General features: G+C 38.0%; 1 protein-coding gene across 2 annotated transcripts in view; it reads left to right on the top strand.

Moving 5' to 3' along the window:
- Nucleotides 1-23,631, top strand: part of LOC137501881 (putative fatty acyl-CoA reductase CG5065) — a 191,894-nt gene that overhangs the window by 146,969 nt on the left and 21,294 nt on the right. For both annotated transcript variants that reach the window (XM_068229016.1, XM_068229017.1), the window contains 2 exons: nt 4,915-5,154; nt 11,655-11,909. In XM_068229016.1, the coding sequence (XP_068085117.1) occupies nt 4,915-5,154; nt 11,655-11,909 (495 nt within the window). The remainder of the gene's footprint in view (nt 1-4,914; nt 5,155-11,654; nt 11,910-23,631) is intronic.

Genomic DNA, 23,631 nt, shown 5'->3' on the forward strand with positions numbered 1-23,631 from the left:
CCTACAATCAGTTCAAATCTCCTCTTATTGTTGACGACACATCCTGTCACCAGACACGATACGTCAAGTACTTAATATGATATAGGGGTCACATAAACCCCGATTTGCAATCCTCTTCACCGAAAAGAAGATCCATTTTAGTTTTGGACATTTTCCATATTAAATAGATTAGGACCAAAAAACTTTACTGTATTGACTTATGTTTGTATATATTGTATATAATGTATATGTTGTATATAGTGTATATATTAGTATGTTTATATTAGTTAAAAAGGTCCCAAACCTTGACCTAAAAGTTGTTTACAGGCTGAAGATGCCCAAAATAATGGGTGAAACATGTACCTGACCAAATGAGTCTACATAAAATCATGTAGATAATAACCACATTAAACGTGGAAAGTATTGAATAGGTGGTTTTTTATTTAATTATCCTTGATATCTATGCCTAACGTCATCTTCAATACGGAACAATAATGAGAGTTGTTACTTGTAATACTGGATACTGGCCGCACTTAAGCGGCTGCAGCTATCCAGCTCGGTGCACACAAGAGTGAAATTTAAAATAAACACTATTATGCCTAGGACAAGCGCCTAACAATGTCAGTTCATTTGAATCAATATTTGACAAATGATATAAAAGGAAAAAAATTACCTGAAGACAAATGTAGTCAAAACAACATTTAAAGGAGGAAAATTTAGTGGGAGAAGTGTGAACAGAACAATGATATACAGTTGTAAGAGCCTAAAATCACAGTGATGTACTTCCAGGAGGACTTCCCTGAAAATTTATCTGAGTGGGCAGCACTGTGTACCAGCCAGTACTACCAACGATAGAAAAACGAAGAATTGAAACAGCTTCTTACACCAGTAGCAATTAACGTATTTCATCGTATTCAGTGTATGCTACATTACATGAAATGTCCACATGGAGGTTGGCATGGATCCTGTAATCATTTTTATACTGGTTAAGATCTAACACTGGCATTTATGATGGCTTATTTTCCTCAAGTTTGGATTTTAATTTTTTAAATCAAAAAGTAATTTTTCAGACCAAATGAAAAATTAAAAAAAGAAATACAGTAATATTAAGAATGTATTAGCTCTGACTTGGGTCTATAAAGGGTATAAAAATCAATACATTTATGAAAAAGTGATGAAATATTTTTTGTAAATTTTCTTCACATTCCATAATGAATTTTTTAAAAGCCCTCGCGGGCCACAAAATATGGCTTTGTGGGCCGAGCAAACTCTTGGTGTAGATTATGCTTGCGTCTTGTTTGCATTCTAACCTATTCGTGCCTAAAAATCCTTTCCCTAGTAATTACTGTCTGTAACTGTTCTTCTTCTTCCTCTTCCATTTTGGCTTACTATGAACATGTTAATTCGAATTCAGCTTCATCTGTTTCTGGGCTTTAATTCTCTTCCACTTCTCCTCCATCCTTTCACTCTGCAATCTCCTCCTTTCTTCTGTCCATGGCGATTGGGTACCGGATCTAACATTTTCTTAAAACCTTATTGTGGCCTTGATCCTCGATTTGTAAGCAACCCTGTTGCTGATTTCCGTTCCTTGTATTCCCATTTCTTCCAGGTCCCTCTTCACCTCCTGGTACCAGTGCTCTGTAGTTTTCATGATCTCAAAAGTTCTTATTATCTGATTGGTCACTCTTCCCGGGTTCATTCTGTAGATATGTCCAAAGAACATGGCTATCCTCTTCAGGATGGTATTTGAGATATTTTCCATCCTGAGATATAATTCTTGGTTTCCTTTCTTTCTGTATGATCCATCCTCTGTTCATGTTCAGTATTATTGTATTCAAAAACAAAATATTTCTACATGTACATACAAAAAAAACTTAAATTGTCAAAGACATCTCTACAATACTCGCATCACTCACAAACACATGCATCTATACATTCCATAGCAGTCGATACTTCTGTGAGAGTACCTAATAAACATGAAACCATAAATACCTACATACCTCCAGGACATGGAGAGGCCCTCTTGAAGTGAAGTACAAGGGTTGCTCGTAAATTTCCCAATACTGGAATGTTCGATTATGTATTATAGCAGACCACAAGAATGTGGGCCATGGTCACAAGCATTGGCCACAGGCAGCTAGTTACATGACAATGTTATGAAAAAAGATCACATTCATTTCGATGTTTACCATTGATCATCGTCATCATCATCCTAAGCCATCTCCAGCTTCCCGGGTGTGATATATGAGCCTCCTCCATCTCATCCTGTCCTTGTACCATTCTTCCTCCACCAACTTGTCCTAATCATGACCTCTCAGCAGTACATCGTTCTTAACTAAATCTATCCATTTCCTTCATGGCCTTCCCACCACAGGTCATCTTCCTTCTACTTTTCTGTCAAATTCCTTCCTTGCAGTTCTGTTAACTGGCATCCTCTTCATGTGACCAAACCACATCAGTCTTAATATCTGAATCTTATTGAGGAGAGAATCATCTATTCCTACTACTTCTCTAATTTTCTCATTCTTAATCTTGTCTTTCCTGGTTTTCTGGATCATAGTGCATAGGAATTTCATTTCAGCTGCCTGGAGTTTGGAATCACAGTAGAACCTGCCCTAACAGACACCCTTATTCAGCGGACACCTCCCTATATGGACAATTTTCCTCGGAACCGATTTTATTTTACATAAGACAAGTGTTAAATTGGCCTCATTTAAGCGGACACCTCGAACTCCGAACAGCGGACATCGCCATTTGTCCCGTCCACTTGACTTAAGCAGACAATTAACATGTTGCAGGACAATTTATTACGCCAGACCACAAGTCATCCTTTCTTTTAAAACCATTCTTCAGACATAAGGAAATCCCTTTTGAATGTCTGTACTATTTTGAGTGCAAGGGGAGAGAAGGTACATAGGAATTCAGTTCTACCTAGTGGTGTATAGGCCTATTCAGAGAATTCTAATTGCCCAGAAATGCCGCCAGAGTCTGTTGACTCACAAGTTATCTGGAGATTTTCTTCCCTTCTTGCATTATTCTATTCATGACTCGGATTGTCGCTAATAAGGTCGAGCTCGGGTAGTCAACTTGAAAAGGAAAAGAAAAGAAAACGTGTGCTAAATTTACACAGACGAAGCTTCACGATTACTTCACGAAGCTGTAATGTTTGCAAATGATGTAAAATCACTTATAATAACTCTCTGTGAAATACTAACACAGAAATGACTTAGAATAATAAAAATAAAGATATGTATGCTTATATTTATGGTGGATGTTCTTTGCCATTAAAATGTTTGATTATTTTTACAAACTTGTTTTAGCGGACACCTCTTGTAATGGACATTTTTCCTCGGAACTGACGGTGTCCGCAAAAGGGAGGTTCGACTGTATCTCTATTGGTCAGTGTTGTGGTTTCGAGACTGTATGTAAGAATTGGTGTATAATAGGACTTGTACATTGTCATTTTTGTTTTCATAGCTATTTGCTCATCCCACAGCAGGTGTCTTACCTGGTGGTAAAATTGTGTTGCCTTATTGATTTGATTGTTCACCTCATGTTTTGCTAGGTTGTCATTTGATAGAACGCTACCCAAGTATTTGAAAACTGTAACACTGTCCAACTGGGCTTCATTTAACATGACTATTGGTTCTGCTCCTCCCCCATACACTTTCATCACCACCGTCTTGGTCTTACTGATGTTTAAACCATATTTCTTAAACTCCTCATTCCAGCTTTGCATTCTCTCTCTCTCAATTCCTCTTCTGAGTCACTACAGATCACAACATCATCTGCAAATGTGATGGCTTTAATATCTCCATGTTCTTTCCTTTTAACAGATTTCATTACTACATCCATCACAATAATAAATAGAAGTGGTGACAATGAGCTGCCCTGCTGCACTCCTCTCTTTGTTTCAAACCAGTCTGACAAACCACGTCCTACTTGAATACAACTTCTATTCCCACTATACAACATTTTCACATTTACCATTGATAGGGACAAATATTAACTTTTTTCGAGAATTAGAATCTCAGTGACTCATTTTGTCGCCGTTTGCCTGTGTGTTCTGATACCAGTCCACCCCTAGTTCCAAGGCTTTGAAAGCCGTACCAGAAAACAAGTGTGTGAGGTGCTGGTATTTCCCAGAGACGTTGCCGACAAGCGATAACTTACAGCTTTATGTAAGCTAAAGTTTTCCAAATGAGAACTCATAGTATGTCACTGGTGAATAAATTATGCATTGTCTCATGACCACATTATTGAACTACCAGCAAGCCATGCGCCGTATGTAGTCTGGTATTATTTATTTATATTTATACATTGTGCGACAGCTTGCAAATGTGACTGTGTTGCTAAACTGCTCATAAGCCATATACATATTTAAATTGCACATTCATATGCAATTTACATTGCAGTTCTGTTTATCTCTTAAGCAATGTGATGAACAAAATTTGAACATGCAACAATTATGCGATGGAATTTTAAAATGGATTTTTCTATTGAAAATACAGTAAAGGATGTGATAATTATGCAGTAAGTTACAGTACGTAAATATATATTCATGTCCGCCTCCGAAGATCAGACTCACCCACAATGGAGGTGAACTGCATGTACCGTAACTTTTTAACCACATACCAGCCCTTCTGCCAATCTTAAATATCTGGCAGTAGTGAGGATGACAGCTAATAACACTAATTCTTACACTACACAGGAGGGCACATGGAAAACTGAGAGACCCCATTGTGTGAATTAGGAGTAGAAGTTAGTTAATAACATATTTCAGTCATATAGGCTTACAAACTGAAGTTGGAAGACATGAAAGTATATAATGAAAATGTATATAATGAGTATTTACTTATCTAGTAACTTACAGTAATTTATCTGTCCATGAAACATATTATTTATTGTTTAATTTTGATACAAATCTATTTTCAGGTCTCAACCGATGCCCGTTTACAACTGCTGTACTCAAGATTTTAAACCAAGGTTAACCTATAGTATTTTAAAGGATATGACCCTATCAATACAAAGAGAAATTCCAATATCTGCAATATATTATCCACTGTTTATTGCAACAAAGAGTATGCTCTTGTTTTACTCTTGTTTTTACCTTCTTCAGCTGCCACTTGCTGCTCTGTATGATTTAATTCTTCCACTCACAGGAAGAAGTATAAGGCAAGTGGAGAATTTATGTATTTATTTTATAATCAGTCCACACTATGTAAAAAGTAAGAAATTATAGTAATTGAGGGAGTTCTTTGGTAGAAAAACGGAAGTGTAAAAATGCTGTATCAAAATCAGGGACTCATGTATAACAAAGTGCTTTTTGTTATTAGTTTGTTATTTTAGGGTACATTCTGTTCACATTGAAATCAGAATTAGAAAATGGATTTGATCACTATCAGATATCAATGATCTGTATTTAGGGCTGTCGCCCATGTGACAATTCCCTATCAATCATTTACCTAGCCTTTTCTTAAATGTTTTCTAAAGAAATTGGAGATTTATTGAATATGTACCTTGAAAAATTATTCCAATCCCTTACTCTTCAACCTATAAATGAATATTTGCCCCAGTTTATCCTCTTAAATTCTAAACTTCTCTTCCTACAACGATCTTTCGTACTTTTCAAAGCTCCGCTGAAGCTTATTGTCTACTAATGTCATTCCATGTCATCTTTCCACTGACAGCTTGGAACATACCATTTACACGTTACAAGTGTTTTAACATACTTTGTTATTTTTAATATTAAAAATAACACTTGTAACATACTTTGTATTTACATACCACTTAGTTGAGCATCTCGTTTCCTTACTTCCAAGTCTTCCCAGCCCAAAGTTGCAACATTTTTGTAACACTATTCCTTTGTCAGAAATCATCTGGAACAAATCATGCTGCTTTCCTTTGGATCTTTTGCAGTTCTCATATCAAATAATTCTGGTGTGGGTCCAATATACTGGCACCATACTGTAATTGGCGTCTTACTAAAGACTTATGTACCCTCTCCTTTACATCCTTACTAAAACCTCTAAATACCCTCATAACAATGTGAAGAGATCTGTAACCTTTCTTAGCAACCTTCTTAATATGATCATCCCAATGAAGATCATTTAATAATAATGGTGTGTGGGCTCCAAAGAGGCCTATTGCAGGTCTTGCAAGTTGGCGCCATATTGGCGACCTGCGCATGTATGAGATGAAGCCCTACCTATGATGAATTCCAATGAGTTATAACTGTTAGGTTCTTCAGTCTGCTGAAACTATAATAAATTTATAAATTACCTGAAAGAAACAGCTTAATTAAAATAGAATGATGTGTTTTGTCCTTGAAAGAACATCACAGATTCTATTAAATCACAGTGGAATATTTAGAAATGTATAAATATTTCTGTTTAAATACAGGAACTTGAAATCTGGAACTTATCTTAATGAAGTCCTCTTTTCTCTCTGCTGTAGCATAGAATGTTAAAGCGGGACCCTCTGGACCAAAGGCCAGCCTGCTAACCAATTAGCCGTGGAGCCGGACTTTCCTTATATTAATACCTAAGTACTTATCTAAGTTAAAATTCTAAAAGAATTTGATTGTATGAAGTACACCTGTTCAATACACGTTTGGCTTTTGATGAATGGCACTTCTGTGCTGATTCTCTCACTGAGCTAGTCCAGTGGTATTTCCTACTGGCTGATAATAGCACGCTACCCAGTATTTGGAATGCCCGGTTTCGCAATAGGAAGGCTGCTACCTGAGTAGTTGACATTTTTATTTTGAAATGTATTCGAAGCTGTGTGATGGCTGTTCAAAGAAGTGGCTGCATCAAATTTGTGAACATTTCTTTTTTTTCTCCACTTTGTGGCCAAAAATATGGGATGCGTAAATTATTCAAGGGCATTAATTACGCAAGAAAATATGGTACTTGTTCTGTTAATTTATAATTTGTGTCAGTTTTGAATGTGGTTACTAAATGTATTGCCCATAGCCTTGTAACCTGGGGGCTTTTACTGAGTCTCATGTCATTTTCACCTACTTGCTCCAAAAACCTCATTTTCAATTTTCCTACATTACCTCACTCTTCCGAGCCCGACAGTATATGGCTTGCAAGGCTGAGGGAGTTATCATTTCTACATCCTTCACGGCCCTTCCATTCTATTTTGTAGTTAACCTTCCTTCTCTTAACATTTGAATTGATCCCTTTTGATCTTTATGCTATAATTCAGAGAGGCAGGGTACCGTACCTACTGTCGACCAAAATATTATGTGCACTCAAGTTTGGAGGTTGTTTATGAAATAACCAATGAGCCTACAGAAAATTCAATAACACTACCATTTTCCTTGTTTGATTTCAATTTAGGTCATGTAGGTTTTAAATTTTTAATTTATATTATGATATTTTTTATCGCAGATGGATCACAAATGTGCCTGTTTTTAAGCATGTTTCAATTATGCATAAACTTTAAGACAAAAGCTTTATTCATGCAGTAAAAGTGTGATCGTCTGTGATTTGTACAAGAGTGCATGCATGGGTTAGGAGCAGTTGTAAACGGTTTCAGATTCTTTCCTGCGCAAATGGTCACGTAATAGTAAATATTGCTGCCAGATGTCAGCACCACTCCCAATTAATTGCTATTATATTTGATTGATTGATTGATTGATTGATTGATTGATTGATTGATTGATTGATTGATTGATTGATTGGAAGTTGTGTTCTACAGAACATAACATTTTATCATAAATATATCACTCATCTGGGCTGAAAAGCAGGAATATTTGCACGCAACAGACAAGCTACGAATAAAGCAACTTATTTTGATGCCTATATTCCATCATTTCTATGAATTTTTACAGGATAATATTAATAGCTCAATCAGCGACAATAATACGAAGGAAGGATGAATGAATATTTATTTATAATATAATTATTTTCATTCTTTGTCCTTGCTCTAATCAGATTAATATCATCATACACTGACTGACAGAGCAAATGCAACACCAAGGAGGAGTGGTTCGAAAGGGATGAAAGTTGGGGAAAAAACAGAGTCGGCACGGAAGAATAATTGATGTTTATTTCAAACCGATATGCAGGTTACACAATGCGCATGGCATCGACTCAGTAGGATGTAGGACCACCGCGAGTGGCGATGCACGCAGAAACACGTCGAGGTACAGAGTCAATAAGAGTGCGGATGGTGTCCTGAGGGATGGTTCTCCATTCTCTGTCAACCATCTGCCACAGTTGGTCGTCCGTACGAGGCTGGGGCAGAGTTTGCAAACGGCGTCCAATGAGATCCCACACGTGTTCGATTGGTGAGAGATCTGGAGAGTACGCTGGCCACGGAAGCATCTGTACACCTCGTAGAGCCTGTTGGGAGATGCGAGCAGTGTGTGGGTGGGCATTATCCTGCTGAAACAGAGCACTGGGCAGCCCCTGAAGGTACGGGAGTGCCACCGGCCGCAGCACATGCTGCACGTAGCGGTGGGCATTTAACGTGTCTTGAATACGCACTAGAGGTGACGTGGAATCATACGCAATAGCGCCCCAAACCATGATGCCGCGTTGTCTAGCGGTAGGGCGCTCCACAGTTACTGCCGGATTTGACCTTTCTCCACGCCGACGCCACACTCGTCTGTGGTGACTATCACTGACAGAACAGAAGCGTGACTCATCGGAGAACACGACGTTCCGCCATTCCCTCATCCAAGTCGCTCTAGCCCGGCACCATGCCAGGCCTGCCCGTCTATGCTGTGGAGTCAATGGTAGTCTTCTGAGCGGACGCCGGGAGTGCAGGCCTCCTTCAACCAATCGACGGGAAATTGTTCTGGTCGATATTGGAACAGCCAGGGTGTCTTGCACATGCTGAAGAATGGCGGTTCACGTGGCGTGCGGGGCTGCCACCGCTTGGCGGCGGATGCGCCGATCCTCGCGTGCTGATGTCACTCGGGCTGCGCCTGGACCCCTCGCACGTGCCACATGTCCCTGCGCCAACCATCTTCGCCACAGGCGCTGCACCGTGGACACATCCCTATGGGTATCGGCTGCGATTTGACGAAGCAACCAACCTGCCCTTCTAAGCCCGATCACCATACCCCTCGTAAAGTCGTCTGTCTGCTGGAAATGCCTCCGTTGACGGCGGCCTGGCATTCTTAGCTATACATGTGTCCTGTGGCACACGACAACACGTTCTACAATGACTGTCGGCTGAGAAATCACGGTACGAAGTGGGGCATTCGCCAACGCCGTGTCCCATTTATCGTTCGCTACGTGCGCAGCACAGCGGCGCATTTCACATCATGAGCATACCTCAGTGACGTCAGTCTACCCTGCAATTGGCATAAAGTTCTGACCACTCCTTCTTGGTGTTGCATTTGCTCTGTCAGTCAGTGTACAAATCTAGATTGTCGTGATCAGTTAAAGATTCACTGGAGTCACTCGTAAAACTAATATCTGACATCTGAAAATATATATGTTTTTGTATTGTCAATGATCTGTGATATTCATGATTACTTACCATGATATTCATGATTAGTTACCACCCTATCAGTAGTGATAGTGATAGTGAAATAGTACAAAACACCACTGCCATCAGTCAGAAGTAACTTTCCTCCATTTTCTTGGCACCTTCTCCAATCCCAGCATACTGTTTGAAGATATTTCCATATAGACCTAGTGCAGATGTGAATATAGCGTTACAAAAATGTTGCAAAGTTTGGGCTGGGAAGACTTGGGTGAAAGGAGACGAGCTGCTCGACTCAGTGGTATGTTACAAGTAACTATTCTCATTTTGGTTCCGTATTGAAGTTGACGTATGTCTCAAATATTATTATTGTAATGTATTGAACAGGTGGACTTATAAATATTGTAATAATATTTGAGATATAAGTGGTATGTAAATACAAAGTATGTTACAAGTGTTTATTTATATATCCACCTATTCAATACAAAGAGATCTTTTTAGAAATTAAATATTATTATAAAATGTTAAGGGACATGTTTCGCCCATATTAAGGGCATCATCAGCCTCAAATTCAAACCTGTATGGTGAAAAATCAGGATCCTGATTGCTCTTACAAGCCATAAAAAGAGGATATCATTATAGGTGTCAGTCTAAACATACAAAATATTAGAATGTCCTTGGCTAAAATTGCAGTATCAAGCTGCATGTCATAAGTTCACATGAATATACTTTCCGGAGCGTTGAAAAACTTGTTGGGGTAGGGCAGTAAACAGCTCAGTCTTTATAATGAAACAGAAATGTGCCTCCTTGAAGATGATAAGAAAAAGCAAAGCTGATACACTGTTACAGATGTCAATATCGTATGTTGTGATAAGACAACAGATCTCTTAAATGGCTGTTCAGCTGCCTATAGTCTATTTAACTGGCTGAAGGAGTGAAAGTCGAATGTGTTATGATAAGATAACAGTCTTCCTTACATAATTGTGGGAGTAAGGAAAAAGCATTCGGTTGTCTATCGATGTATTTATCTTATTTGAAGGACGAAAGTCGAAGGTTTATCGACGTTGATAGAGCTCTTTGGTGTGAAGTCCTTTCGTCTGTGAAGATGTAAATGTAAGGACTTCACACCAAAGAGCTCTATCAACGTCGATAAACCTTCGACTTTCGTCCTTCAAATAAGATAAATACATCGATAGACAACCGAATGCTTTTTCCTTACTCCCACAATTATGTAAGGAAGACTGTTATCTTATCATAACACATTCGACTTTCACTCCTTCAGCCAGTTAAATAGACTATAGGCAGCTGAACAGCCATTTAAGAGATCTGTTGTCTTATCACAACATACGATATTGACATCTGTAACAGTGTATCAGCTTTGCTTTTTCTTATCATCTTCAAGGAGGCACATTTCTGTTTCATTATAAAGACTGAGCTGTTTACTGCCCTACCCCAACAAGTTTTTCAACGCTCCGGAAAGTATATTCATGTGAACTTATGACATGCAGCTTGATACTGCAATTTTAGCCAAGGACATTCTAATATTTTGTATGTTTAGACTGACACCTATAATGATATCCTCTTTTTATGGCTTGTAAGAGCAATCAGGATCCTGATTTTTCACCATACAGGTTTGAATTTGAGGCTGATGATGCCCTTAATATGGGCGAAACATGTCCCTTAACATTTTATAATAATATTTAATTTCTAAAAAGATCTCTTTGTATTGAATAGGTGGATATATAAATAAACACTTGTAACATACTTTGTATTTACGTACATTTCAATACGGACCTAACATGAGAATTATAACATGTAATAAGTGGTATGTTCCGAGCTGTCAGTGGAGAGATGGCGTGGGAGGACATCAGTAGACGAATAAGTTTGGATGGTGTCTTTAAAAGTAGGAAAGATCACAATATGAATATAAAGTTGGAAATCAAGAGGGCAAATTGGGGCAAATATTCGTTTATAGGAAGGGGAGTTAGGGATTGGAATAACTTACCAAGGGAGATGTTTAATAAATTTCCAATTTCTTTGCAATCATTTAAGAAAAGGCTAGGAAAACAACAGATAGGGAATCTGCTGACTGAGTGACTGCCCTAAATGCAGATCAGTAGTGATTGATTGAAAACCTTGTAACAAGGAAGCATAATTCAAAACATCATCAATAAATTTTGTATAAATCCAGTACCATACATGACTGTTCTTCCCTTTTCTTTCAGGTTAGTTAAAATACAACGTAAATTCTTCTATGCCACCCTCACACTCAAGTTCTTCACCCACAACGAGAGGAATTTCTCAGTCATGTCCTTTAATGAATTGGAGAAGAGTTTACATTCTTCAGATGTGGAAGATTTTGAGTTTAAGCTGACTAAGGTTGATCCTTATCTGTACTATCGTAACTCTATAAAGGGACTACGAACCTTCCTACTGAAGGAAACTACGACCTTGGAACAGAATGCAAGGCTTCTGAAAATGTGAGTACAGATTGCTTTACATGTGTATTTTATATTATTTAATGATAACAGTAGAACCCTGTTTATCTGAAATAAAGGGGGCGGAGCCACTTCGAATGACAAGTTTTTTTGGATGACACATGGTAAATATTTTCGGAAGTTAAATCTATATAAATAAAATCGTAACGATCGTGTGTCTGTGCATTGACTATTTTGGTGAAATTTCCGTACAGTTATCCGTTTCAGGTGTAATAATGACCATCTGCATAATTTTTAGCTTGGGGTCTGTTTGTCTGTGTGTTTGTCTGTTTGTTTGTCTGTCCTTCTACAACTTGAAAACTGCTGAATTTATTTCCACCAAACCTCATATTTAGAATCCACCTGTTCTTGGGTAGGTTTTAGGGCAAATATTGTTTCTAAATCCCTCAACTGACTGGGGGGTTTATACAGAACCGAAACCGTGATTTTGCACTCCCTTAAAATATACACAATTAGACTTAATGGAAATCTACCTGCCTTAATGGAAATTAATTTCTAAACCTTTTTTCTCATGTGCATCATTTTGATACCAGGATTAATAAGGGAGATATCATTAACGGACTATTTTTTTGTACAAGTCCCACCAGACTTAACGCAAGAGTGGGTGCGTAAAGCGTATTTCTTACAACTTGAAAACTACTGAAGATATTTGAACCAAACTTTATATTTAGCATCCACCTGTCCAAGGGTAGGTTTTAAGGTCAATGCCATTTCAAATTCCTGGAATGGACTGGGGTTTTGTAGGGAACCGAAATGGTAATTTTACTCTCCCACAATATAATTATACAGTACAAGACCAACCTGACAGTAAATCGACCAAACTTGATGGAAATCCATTTCTAAATGTTTTTTTCTCATGTGCATTTTTTCAACAGGAGGGTTAATAAGGGAAATATCATGAAAGGTCGGTTTCTCAGGATTAATCCAGCGGACATAGCTCAAAAGGTGTTGTACATGGAGCAGATTCCTTATCTATCTATATAAATCAAATTGTAATGACCGTGTGCCTGTGCATTGACTATTTTGGCGAAATTTTCGTACAGCTTTCCGTTTAAGGAGTAATAATGACCATCTGCATACTTCAGCTATAGTTTCCTGAAAGTCCTAAATGTTACCCCCCTCGCCCAAAATCAAGATTGCTTCACAATCTGCCACACGAACTGGAAAATTGAAATTAAGCAAAATTATACGTTTTAGCCGGTAACCTATGGAAAACATCCAAGATCTTTAAATTTTTCACTTTTTATGCCAAAGAATATCGAAATATGGAGGTAATTTAATGACGGTGCAGACCTTTGTTTCGTTTCAAGGTATATCGCAGCTAAACAGTAAGTCCTATCACAAAACGGATGGCACAATCTCCGTTCGATTTGGAGTGATCTTCAACTTTGGTCCTGTGATATTTTGTCGTCTCTCTCTCTCTCTCTCGCTTAGAGGGTAGATTTGGCTGTATATTTAAATTGTTCGTAAATTTTGTGCTTTTACACGTACATTACATAGTTTGACACACTTATAAGAGAGATAGAGTCATCGAATTTGGCACACACATTGACACGACCAACGGCTATATGTGAACCCAATTTCACATAACTATGTGAAAAATAATGTAAAATGTTAAAAATGTACCCAAATTTCTCCCCATTCAAATATCGTAACTCAATCAAACCCATAAATATGGGAGATATGAGAAAATGTTTTAAGACCAAAACATGTAGAGTGATAAAAGGGAGGTCTGAGGTTAAAACCGTTTGTTGACATGACCTACCATTAGGAGCATTAAATCTCGAAATGAAGGTTTGCACTTACAAACGTGCCCATGGTTATCTGTCATCTATATAAATATAATCGTAATGACCGTGTGTCTGTACATTGACTATTTTGGTGGAATTTCCATACAGTTATCCGTTTTGGGTGTAGTAATGACCATGTGCATATTTCTTAGCTTTGGTGTCTGTTTGATTGTATGAGTTTGTAGAGTTCTTATAACTTGAAAACTACTGAATATATTTCTACCAAACTTGATATTTAGAATCCCCCTGTCCTGGAGTAGGTTTTAGGACCAATATTATTTCTGAATACCTAAATTTACTGGGTGTTTATCCTAAACCCAAACTGAAACTGTGATTTTGCACTCCCTCAAAATATGCACATCCAAAATTATTGGAAATCTACAATCCTTAATGGAAATCAATTTCTAAATCTTTTTTCTCATGTGCATTTTTCGACAGGAGGATTGATAAGTGAGATATCGTGAACGGTCGGTTTTCCAGGTTAAGTTCAGCGGACATAGCCCAAAAGGTGTTGTACGTGCAGCAGATTCCTTATCCATCTATATAAATAAAGTCGTAATGACTGTGAGTGTCTGTACATTGACTATTTTGGTGAAATTTTCATACAGCTACTCGTTTGAGGGGTAATAATGACCATCTGCATATTTTTTGGTCTATTCTCCTGAAAGACCTAATTTTTACCCCCCTCACCCAAAATCCAGGTTGCGGCATAATCTGCCAGACAAGCAAGAAAATTTAAATTTGGCAAAATTATATGTTTTAGTCTGTAACGGATGGAAAATTTCCAAGATCATTAAATTTTTCACATTTATCCCCAAAGAATATCGAAATATGGATGCAATTTTAATCATGGTACAGACCTTCATTTCCAGCTATTACATGGGATAAACGGGAAGTCCTACCACATAACGGATGGCACAATCTCCATTCAATTTGGAGTGATCTTCAACCTTGGTCTTATGACTTTTTTTCATATCTGTATCCTTTATACGTTAGATTCGTCTCTATTTCTCGACTTTAAATAAATTTGGACTTTTTACATGCATAATTCATACTTTCAATCCTTACAGGAAAGATAGAATCATCAAACTCTTCACAAACATTGGCCCACTCAGTACCCATATGTGAGCCAAATGCTATGTCACATAATTATCCAAAAAGTAATGCAATGTAAGATAATCTTACACAAATTTCACCCTATTCAACATTTCTAACTCAGTCTCACCTATGAATAGATGAGATGTGAGAAAATATCATAGGACCAGCCATTTAGGCTGCTAAATACTGCATCTTATGGTACAATCCTTTATCGATATGACGTACCATTTAGCAGCAATTAATCTGTAAATGAAGGTCTGCACTATTGTAAACATGCATATACTTTCGTATGTCGATCTATATATTATATTCATTGATGTCGATTTGTAGTGATCGAGAAAGGGTGTGTCTACTATTGTAATCAGTACTCCCCACACCAACGTTGACTGGCAGTAGGAATGGGGTCCTTCTCCAACTCCTGTGTAACTGGCATTAGTAAGGAGGGACTACCATTGTAATGAATATTTCACTTCTTGATTTGACTTGAAGAAGGCAATGGAGCATGCAGTTTTGTTCAGAACTCTCCTACCTGATTGTGTTTAGCTGTAGGCCAGGGTGCCCACCATTATAAACAAATGTACCCATCTAAAATGTAACTAGCATTAGGCATAGTGGCCTGCTATTTTAATGGAAACTCACCAACTCTGTGTGACTGGCAGTAAGCTGGCTGGCATCAGGAAAGAGGGCCTGTCATTATAATGATAACTGCACAACTCAATTTTGACTGGTAGTAGCAAAGTTGCCTGCCATTGTAATAAAAACTCCTTAACTGTAATCTGTCTGGAAGTAATACCAATATAAATGGTCCGTTATTGGACATTATAAATTTTCCAGCTAACTCATTCCTGGTTGCCAGCATTTCGCCCCTGTGTGCTAGGTTGGGCTCATCAGTTGGTACCTAGCACACCTACCAAGATGCATGGCTAGTGCATACCATGGAGGCCACTGCATAGGCTACTTGAAGCCACCGGCAGTGCCAGTGCACTATGAGAGACTTTGTCTCACTACCAAAAATTGATGCCTGCTTGGCCATCAGATGATATAGATGTTGATTCCCATAGGGAATCTGAAATATTTGTCCTGAATGAGTAAATTTACTCATCTAGCACATGGGGGCGAACTGCTGGCAACCAGGAATGAGTTTGCTGGAAAATTTATTATGTCCAATAACGGACCATTTATATTGGTATTATAAATTTACTCATTCGGGACAAATATTTCAGATTCCCTATGGGAATCAACATCTATATCATATTGTCTGGAAGTAGGAAAGGAGGCCTGCCATTGTAACAAAAACTCCCCAAATTGATTGTGACTGCGCAGTAGGCAATGGGGCCTGCAATTATAATGTAAACTTCCCAACTCGATTGTTAATCACAATTGGCAAGTGAGTCTGCCGTTATCATCACAACTCCGCAACCCACACTTTACATTGGAAACATCGTATGGGGACCTCCCCATGCTATTTCTCGGATAACGCTAAGAGACATGCAATTTTAAAACAATCTTATTTACTGCATGTACAACATTTACTTCGATATCCGTATACAATGTAGAATACCGTAGCGAAGCACAGGTACGTTTGCTAGTGTTGAAATAAAAATGTATAAACTCTGTTAAGCAAAGGCGCATACTGTATATTAACATTAAAATAGTTACATAATAGCATTCATTGTATAAAATCAGTTATTTACTTCTGAATTTCCTAGGTGCAGTGGTGTCGTGCAGCTATGTCGCGCCAGCATTTGATCAACATACATCAGCTGGTGTAGATTCATTGCTTTGTTCAACAAAGTGCAAAACAATATGAAATAATGAAACAATTTTTTGTTACTACTGAATTGAATACTGCATACAGTAATTTTTATTACAGTACTGTAATTAAAGCTGATGATCGTGATGCTTGTTGTTTAAAGGGGCCTAACATCTAAGGTCATCGGCCCCTGTAATTAAAACGTGTGGTACAGTATTTTAATAAAAATTTGAAATAAGTCTTACCTCCAATGCTTTAAATCCATCATCTGCTGTAACTCTATTCTCAGAACTACTATTGTCAAGGTCAGAATTGTCTGCATAATTTTCATGGCAAATAATACAGTAATAATACAGTATTAATAATTCCTGCTTGTTCAAGAAAAAATGTATCATGAAATGAACTAGAGGTTAAGAAACTGTTTTGTTTTATGCTACATGTGCATTCGGGCATAAGTCACAATATAAAAATAGGGTTTGCCTAGTAGCTCTCAGTACATATAGCAAGAGAATTACTAATATCGATGGCTAAGAATGAGAGGGTAAAACCAAAATATTAGAATACAATTTTGCAAGAGCATTTCAGTTAAGCGGAGTTCTACTGTACCAGTGAACCATGAGTATAGGTCTGCCAGCATAAATTATATTGTTTTGAAAGGTGAATCATTTATTCTACCTCTCATACTTGTTCATTGTCAAGTCAAGAAACTCACCAATATGTCCCTAGAAATAAATTTACCTGGGGAGTTGGCCATGCGGTTAGGGGCACGCAGCTGTGAGCTTGCATCCAGGAGATAGTGCCCACTCAGCAACATAACATCTGAGACATAACAAAAATATAAGATGAACTCATAACTATCGTACACCATGATTACAATTTTACATCACCACAATATCTACAGAATATTCTACAATATTTACAACATTTGGCAACACGGGAGATGACAATCATGTTCAAATATAGTCACATATTCCTTGCTTTATTAAATGAACGTCTATGTCTTTGAAATCTAAGTAGATGACCCAGATGAAAGTCCTCGAATGTTCAGGAATACTCTCGAAGAATGTTCCATAACCATCGTGAATCAACGTGACTATTAAAGTGACAAATAAACATCAGAGAATTCGGAATATAAAATAATTAGACACAACTAACCAAAGACGTAGTCCAAAATCAAATACTCACAGTCTATAATTATCCAATATCATGCAAATATCCTAAATATCATGATACTTAACTGCCATTTGCATAAATGACCATCTCCAATAATCATAGCGTTCATTATACACTATAATTCATTCTCTCTTGAAGACATAGGACTAACACATTAATACTCGAGAAATCTACTATAATGTCCCATGTAACACAGCAATACATTTGTGATCCGCCCCAGGATGTCACAAATTCAAAAACAGAATATCACACATGTCCTACGCGTACCCAATACTTAACTAACACATTTGAATTCTCGAAGATCCTACCCATCTTCCGGTTTTCTTGTCTCGTCTTAATATTATCTCTCTTCTGCGTTCACGTTAACAGGTTTTGATCCAAAGGAATGGAATCAAGACTTGAGTTTTAAGATCACACTCAATTTATATTCAAACATACCCTATCTGAAATTACAATCTGATTCAGTGAGACGACTGTACACTCGAGAAAATCTAAGTTACATAGACAGAGATCCTGACACAATTCTCCACAAGTGATGCCCACATATCACAAATAAAGTGAAATCATAAGGATTATTAACAAATGATTTGCCAATCATGATTCAGAAAATCACATATACCATTCACTATTATATCAAAATCTATCTAATGGAAACAAAGTATGTGATGATCGTCTGCTGATATTACTACATGGCAAAATACAATAACTATGCAACTATACCATAATGCAAGACCATTTACCAATTCTAACTAAGTTAACTATCCCACTACAGAATAGATATTTATTGTACTAATGTGTCGACTTAGCTTTACGATGTCTTCATGACGCTGGATGACTGGTTGTCCTCAATGATACAATTAAATGTGGCTTCCTTTTAACCCATCGCTGACAGCTGCGGTCTAGGCCTCCATATCGGCACTATCACATACGGTATTAGGTAACATCTTCATGGAGAATTTGTAGTTGTCCTCTTCTTGATTTAGAGCTGAAACTTGCACAAGAGTAATATTAATAAGGTTATAATACCAATATAAAAGGGTCCGTTATTGGACATTATAAATTTTCCAGCTAACTCATTCCTGGTTGCCAGCATTTCGCCCCCGTGTGCTAGGCTGGTCTCATCGGTTGGTACCTAGCACACCTACCAAGACGCTGGCTAGTGCATAACGTGGAGGCCACTGTGTAGGCTAACTGTAGCCACTGACAGTGCCAATGCACTATGTGAGACTTTCTCTCATTACCAAAAATTGATGCCTGCTTGGCCATCAGATGATATAGATGTTGATTCCCATAGGGAATCTCAAATATTTGTTTCGAATGAGTAAATTTATAATACCAATATAAAGGGTCCATTACTGGACATTATAAATTTTCCAGCTAACTCATTTCTGGTTGGCAGTATTTCTCCCCCGTGTATGCACTAGCCAGCATCTTGGTAGGAGTGCTAGGTACCAACTGATGAGCCCAGACAAAGTCTCACCAATTACCTGATTCAGTTCTTGCAAATGAGTGAACTTAGATATTGTGATTGGCAATTGTGCAGTGTACCAACTGAGTGGGTCACCAAATGGAGAACTCATTCTTCTCCTCTGTGGAAGTTCTTCCCACTCTGCTGTGTGTTCCAGTTTGTAATTTATTCTTCCATCAGCTAAGTACTGCAGGTGGTGGATATCTGTCACTACAGGGTCGACAGATTTTCTTCCAGGCTGTAACAATGGGAGGTTTGATTTATGCTCAAAATTCTCAAAGAAACTGAAGTCGACAGTTTTCACATTGTATGGTTTCTTGGGTCTGCCATGCCTCATTCTGGCTATATAATCCACGGGTGAATTAATTGGTGGTGAGAAGTAGCACTCCAGAGTGGCATGAACACAATCACATTCCATTACAGTGTACCCCTTTTCGAGATATAGTTGTTCCATGGTGATGTTCTTAGATCTAGCACTATTACATAAGGCGTTGGCTGATACCTTGTTCCTATTCTGATAATTACAGCCATCAGAAATTAAGGTAACTTTATTGGTTGGAGGTTGCAAATTGTCAATAAAATGAACTATGCAGGATGTAAATTCATTTGCACTTACACGACCATTGCCCTCGTGCCATACATAAAGTGTAACATCACTGTTCCCTAGATCATAAATTGTGAAACTGTGTACTTGAAGTTTCTGTCTGTAGTATAACTTGGATGCTAGCAACTTAGGGCACAACAGAACACTTCGAAGATCCATTGTTACCAAGACATGATCATCAGTAGCGGCCTCCTTAGCTTTATTCTTCGCTTCCTGAGCCTTGTCTTTCCTTAGGAGGTGTTTTTGAGATTCTTCTTCTCTACTTGACCAACTTTATATGCACAGTAAATGTCCCATTAGTCTTTTCCATGCAGATGAATATCAGTTTTGTCTGCTTCCAACCTATCCATGAAAAGGGTTCTACAGCTCGGAAATTTGTTGTTTTTGTCACACCATTCCTTGTAGACTGAAAACATGTGTAATTTTGGTCAAAAAGTTGGCTCAATGTATATCTTTTCCATGGATTTTCAATAATAATGGCTGGTAACTGTATGTAAAACTCCAAGCCACTCACAAATTGTCTTCTTGTCTTCAATTTTCATTTTCTTCTGCTTTTACTAGGCACATTTCTTCACTGGGCTGCCTTGTCCCTCAGTGCCTGAATTATCTGCTCTCTTATCAGTAGAAGTTGAAATAGATTTGATGTCGTTTCCATGTGTCCATGTCTTGTAACTGTCCTCACTAATTCCCAAAGTGTTTATGAAAAATGTTCGGCAAACACACACGCGTTCTCTGTCAGGTTTACTTAAATATATATCATGACCTGTGTTCTTTCTTTTGATGTCACCTGCAGTTTCTTTGCCCCTCCTGAGAATATTCCTAGTTGTGACAAGCCCTCTGATGTAAGCCTTCTTTTCAGCCCAGGGTGGAATCTGCCTGAAATCTTTGAACAATTGACATTGGTGCTCCTCGTTGATTGTACTGAAAAGGAATGTCTTCTGTGTCTTCTTTGTAAGTTCTTTATGTTTGCATCTGTTACCTAATTTTCTTGCCTCTTTTGTGATTATCTTAGCCTTTTGCTGTAAGCCTAAGTAAGGCTTGCCAAAGATTCTATTTGAATGTGATTTTTCTTTCGCGTTGTCGTTGAGTCTCTTCTCTGCGCCTACATTTCATAAGTCAGGATTACCAACAGACACTTAAACTGATCCGGATACTCATGCACAGTTTTTGTACCTTCGTTAGACGTATCTTTGGTTTCTGGTGTCCCTCTTTCTTTATGAGAGTTCAGTATATCTTGGAGGTCATCTTCTTTTACATTCTACTTAATGGAAGACATGTCATGTAGATCTTCTAAATCTGAAATAAATGATTTAACATTAGAAAGTTTTTATCCTTCGTGTGGTTTCCTTTGTCAGTGTCATTGATTTTACACTAATTGCTTTCATGAGCGCCCATATGACATGGGCAGTTGGGTCAGACCTGGGGATACGTAGTATTTTTAATATTTTGGAAGATAAATGGCGACTTGTATTCTGCGGTAGAATAACTCACGATCCCCTGCCTGTCGGTGGGGAGAAGGTACTACCACTTTTACGTTATACTGACTTTTAAATCATTTTCTTGAAAGTAAAACACCTGACTACACTAGATTTGTGCCTTTCCCTGAGAGCTGGGGAGGGGGAGGGAGGGGCGGCCCCACCTTGCCACCGGGTATGGGCACCCTTGATTGCTTTGTACCTGTATTAGTCACAATTTTTAAGTTTAAGCAGAAGGCTTGTAAAACTTCAAATATACCTATTATAGAGCAGGCGATTTCCATTGCTTCCTCTTTTCTTGCTGTGCTGGTAAAGTCGTTACCAGACATCACCGCTATGGATGCAGACAGTTCTTTTAGATGTAAGAGAAATGAGAATTATTTTGTTAATAAATTTTAGAGGCCACATGGCTATTTGTTTACCAATAATGCAACATTCATAATTAACATTGTTTCTATGATATCCATGCGTTTCAAGTTGGGTAGTGTAATACATATGTACCTGCTGCAGAACTTGTAACATCCACCACATCATCCAACATTTCTTCCATGGTAGGGGTGTCATCATTTCCATAGTGATGTACCTCTGTTGTGGGTTTCACAAATGCACCTATGGTATATTCAAGAAAATAAAAGGATCATACTACTGTCATCTTACAGTCCATAGTAGTTGTTACTTAAATGTGTATACAGTTGTGATAGGCCTTGTGTTTTTGGTATTTTAAGATTTCCAATGCATCATGCTTTCACCACTGTTTATTAATTGACTTACCTTTGTCTGATTGATCATCTTTTTTAGCTCTCTCCAATGCCATTTGTAGAATCTTCTTTCTGTGGCTGAACATTTCTCTTCACAATAATGTTCCTGCAGCAGTAACAGAAGAAGCAGCAGAAAAAGACCTGATGTCTATTTGATCAATCTGGCACCATACAGAGTAAACAAGCCCTATAGAGTTGTCATTGTTGAGCAGTAGGTAGGAAAGTATAACACTAACATGTTCGATTCAACACATAGGAGATATTTCCTGGTAGCATCAACAGTGTGTGCCAATGTATAATACTCCTATGTGTCCTTCAAGCACATAGGAGATTTTCCCCATCAATAAAAATGCTAAGCCACATAGAAGGTAAAATATTGTGTGGAATTTAACCCATTTAATATTTTCTTACACATTGGAGATTTTGCCTCTTCGTAGTGGCAGCCATTCTGAATCTCTTGGTGCTAAAATTTCACTTTCAAAAATTCTGACACATAGGAGGTTTGGTCCCGGCAACAACAATATATGTTTTCTCAAGTTCTTATCCCAAGTAAAGGTTACGCATCAGGACAATGAGATGTTCAGTTATGCTCATCCGTCAGAGTACATTCCACATCTTCTCATGACTTACGCTATCAAAGGCCTTCCTGTAATCTATAAAGCACATGTACAGCTCCTTCTGGTATTCGTTTGTTGTTTCCATCATACCAGGTGTATGCGTAAGTTTTTGCCGATTTTTGTGTTAAAGAAAACACGTAATTTTCAAGGGAAATTCATTTTTTGTTTATTCAAAATATTGGTCATCAGCGTGTACAGACTTTGTCCATCTTTCAGGTAAGTTATGAATACCACGCCAGATCAACTGCTTGTCTTTTGCGGCAATCCATTCGTCGAGCCATTTTCCAACTTCCTCGAAATTGCTGAAGTGCTGCTCTGTGAGCGCGTGTGCTATTGATGCGAATAGATGATAGATGACGCCAGGTCCAAGCAATTTCAAAGTGCCTTTCACTGGTTTTGCGGTGTGAGACGACGCATTGTCATGTAACAAAATCATCTTTGCGATGTCTTCTGGTCCATTCCGGTCATCTTTCGATCAATGCATGATTTAAATTAATCATTTGTTAGATAGCATTGTGCATTCATGGTTTTGCTGGGCTTCGAGAGTTCATAAGGCACAATACCAGACGCAGCATATTTATTTTTAAATATTTCAAGTTGTAAATTTATGGTAGAAGTGAAGAGAAAAATAATTTTGACAAAACATGTTTTCCTGAGTAAGAAATATCTTCTAGCCAGCAAGAAAATCAGCTTGGATACCAAGAAAGCCTTTACTGTATAGAAGTGGATCTTGGATGCTACGAAAAACAGTGCTGAATCGTCTCAAAGCAGCAGAAATCTGGCTATAGAGAAAGATTACAAGAACCAGCTGGACAGAAAGAAAAATGAATGAACACGAACTGCCAAGGATTACTAGAAGTGGTTCGCTGTGCCTTCCTGTGGTGCCAAGGTTGCTTTTTAAGATCCTCAATAAATGTGTGTTTTCTTCACTGTCATGCCATCTGTTGGTGAAGCATTCGTATTACATC

Source organism: Anabrus simplex, chromosome 8 (assembly GCF_040414725.1).
Source record: "Anabrus simplex isolate iqAnaSimp1 chromosome 8, ASM4041472v1, whole genome shotgun sequence".
Taxonomy (NCBI): Eukaryota; Metazoa; Arthropoda; class Insecta; order Orthoptera; family Tettigoniidae; genus Anabrus; species Anabrus simplex.